General features: G+C 62.0%; 1 protein-coding gene across 1 annotated transcript in view; it reads right to left on the bottom strand.

Annotated features, from left to right (window-relative positions):
* Positions 1-1,513, bottom strand: part of LOC104623740 (cationic amino acid transporter 3-like) — a gene marked incomplete at its 5' end in the record, with an annotated part of 4,339 nt that extends 2,826 nt beyond the window's left edge. The window contains 3 exons of the mRNA XM_010290912.1: positions 879-991; positions 1,093-1,273; positions 1,360-1,513. Coding sequence (XP_010289214.1) covers positions 879-991; positions 1,093-1,273; positions 1,360-1,513 — 448 coding nt within the window. The remainder of the gene's footprint in view (positions 1-878; positions 992-1,092; positions 1,274-1,359) is intronic.
* Between the last annotated feature and the right edge of the window lie 4 nt (positions 1,514-1,517).

Here is a 1,517-nt window from a genome sequence, read left to right as displayed (position 1 = left end):
GGCTGGGCAGGCGCGGGAAAGGGCTTTTGGAGAGGGGGGGTCCCCAGCCATGCTGCTGCACTGGCAGAGGCTTTGGCACTGCCAAGAGCAGAGGTGTGTGGCTGCAGCCCTGGCTTCCAGACATGCGGCTGCCCAGCAGCTGGGCTCAGCCCCCCGGCCGTGCTAATCCTCTGCCCCCCACCAGCAGCTCCCACTCCCTGCACAGCCCGCTGAACGCGGATCCTCCATGCACATGGGCACAGCAACACAGCCACCGTGCCCTCTGCCCCTGGCCTTTGCAAAGACGTGCTCTCCCGCTGCACCACGCTCCCTGGCAAGGGGCTCAGCTGCCGGCGTAGGAGGGAAGGAGGTGGCTGCTGGGCAGCCCCCGGGGGCAGGGAGGCACAGGCAGGGAGGTCAGGAAGAACAGCCTGTACCAGCCACCCACTAAGTAGATTCCTGGGGTAATGAGAGGAAATCAAGAGGGCTCCCTGAGCTCCAGATAGCAGCAGTTCTGCTTGAACTCAATCATTTAGAAAAACGTTGCTTGAGGCTGGGAAATAACCAGGAGGCACTAGCAATTCCCAGCGCTGTCGCAGCCTCAATTCGGCAGCGGAAAGGCTCCCTGCTGCCCCGGGAGCTGCCTGCGCAGGCAGGGTGCAGCCCCGCTCCCACCGCACAGTGCAGGGAGCCCCTTTTCCTGGGGCAGGGCAGGCTGTGAGCCCTTTTGTGCTGGCCCAGCTGGGGACAGAGCCACCACAGGGAAACGTCCCAGGAGCAGTGGGACGGGCTGTTTCCCACGCCACAGAGCATCCTCCCCGGCGGGGCCCAGCCAGCTTTTTAGCCAGCCGCTGGCTGCGCTGGGGAAATGCTCACGTCACCCTCGCCCAAGGTGGTACCTGTGGTGGCAATGCAGTCAAAGCCCACAAAGGCGTAGAAACAGGTGGCAGCGCCAGTCAGGATCCCTTCCAGTCCAAAGGGGACAAAGCCACCAGAGCCGAAGGCTTTTTTCCTGGAAAGGAGGGAGGAGAGCAGCTGTTGTAGGGTGCATGGGCAGCAGGGCCAGTGTCAGCCCTGTGCCGAACCCTGGCCTGACACAGTTGCTCTCCTCACCTGACGTCATCCTGTGGGTCCAGGTATGAGTGGTTGATGTAGTCCTCCTCCGAGAGTTGCCAATTCTTGATGTCTCCCTTCACAAAGCCAGCAATGATGACAAAGCCCAGCACCACCAGGTTCACTGCCGTGAAGATTTTATTCACGAGGGCGGATTCACTAACGCCAAAGGCCAGCAGCGCTGTGGGGATGGAAGGGGTGAGTGGGGATCCACCGGGCTCCGATGCCACCACCCGTGGTGCCACGGAGCCGTTCTTACACACTCACCAGTGAGCAGCCCAATGAGGATCAGGGCAAAGAAGTCTGGGCGCTCAGCCAGCACCCCTGGCAGGTGCACTGTGGTCTTGTTCATGAAGAAGGTGGAGATGTGGTTGCCGATGATGTTGTCGAACGCCGCACTCCAGGCTCGAGCCACGCTGGCCGTG

Source organism: Phaethon lepturus, unplaced genomic scaffold, assembly GCF_000687285.1.
Source record: "Phaethon lepturus isolate BGI_N335 unplaced genomic scaffold, ASM68728v1 scaffold20487, whole genome shotgun sequence".
Taxonomy (NCBI): Eukaryota; Metazoa; Chordata; class Aves; order Phaethontiformes; family Phaethontidae; genus Phaethon; species Phaethon lepturus.
This window is presented reverse-complemented; position numbering and strand designations above follow the sequence as displayed.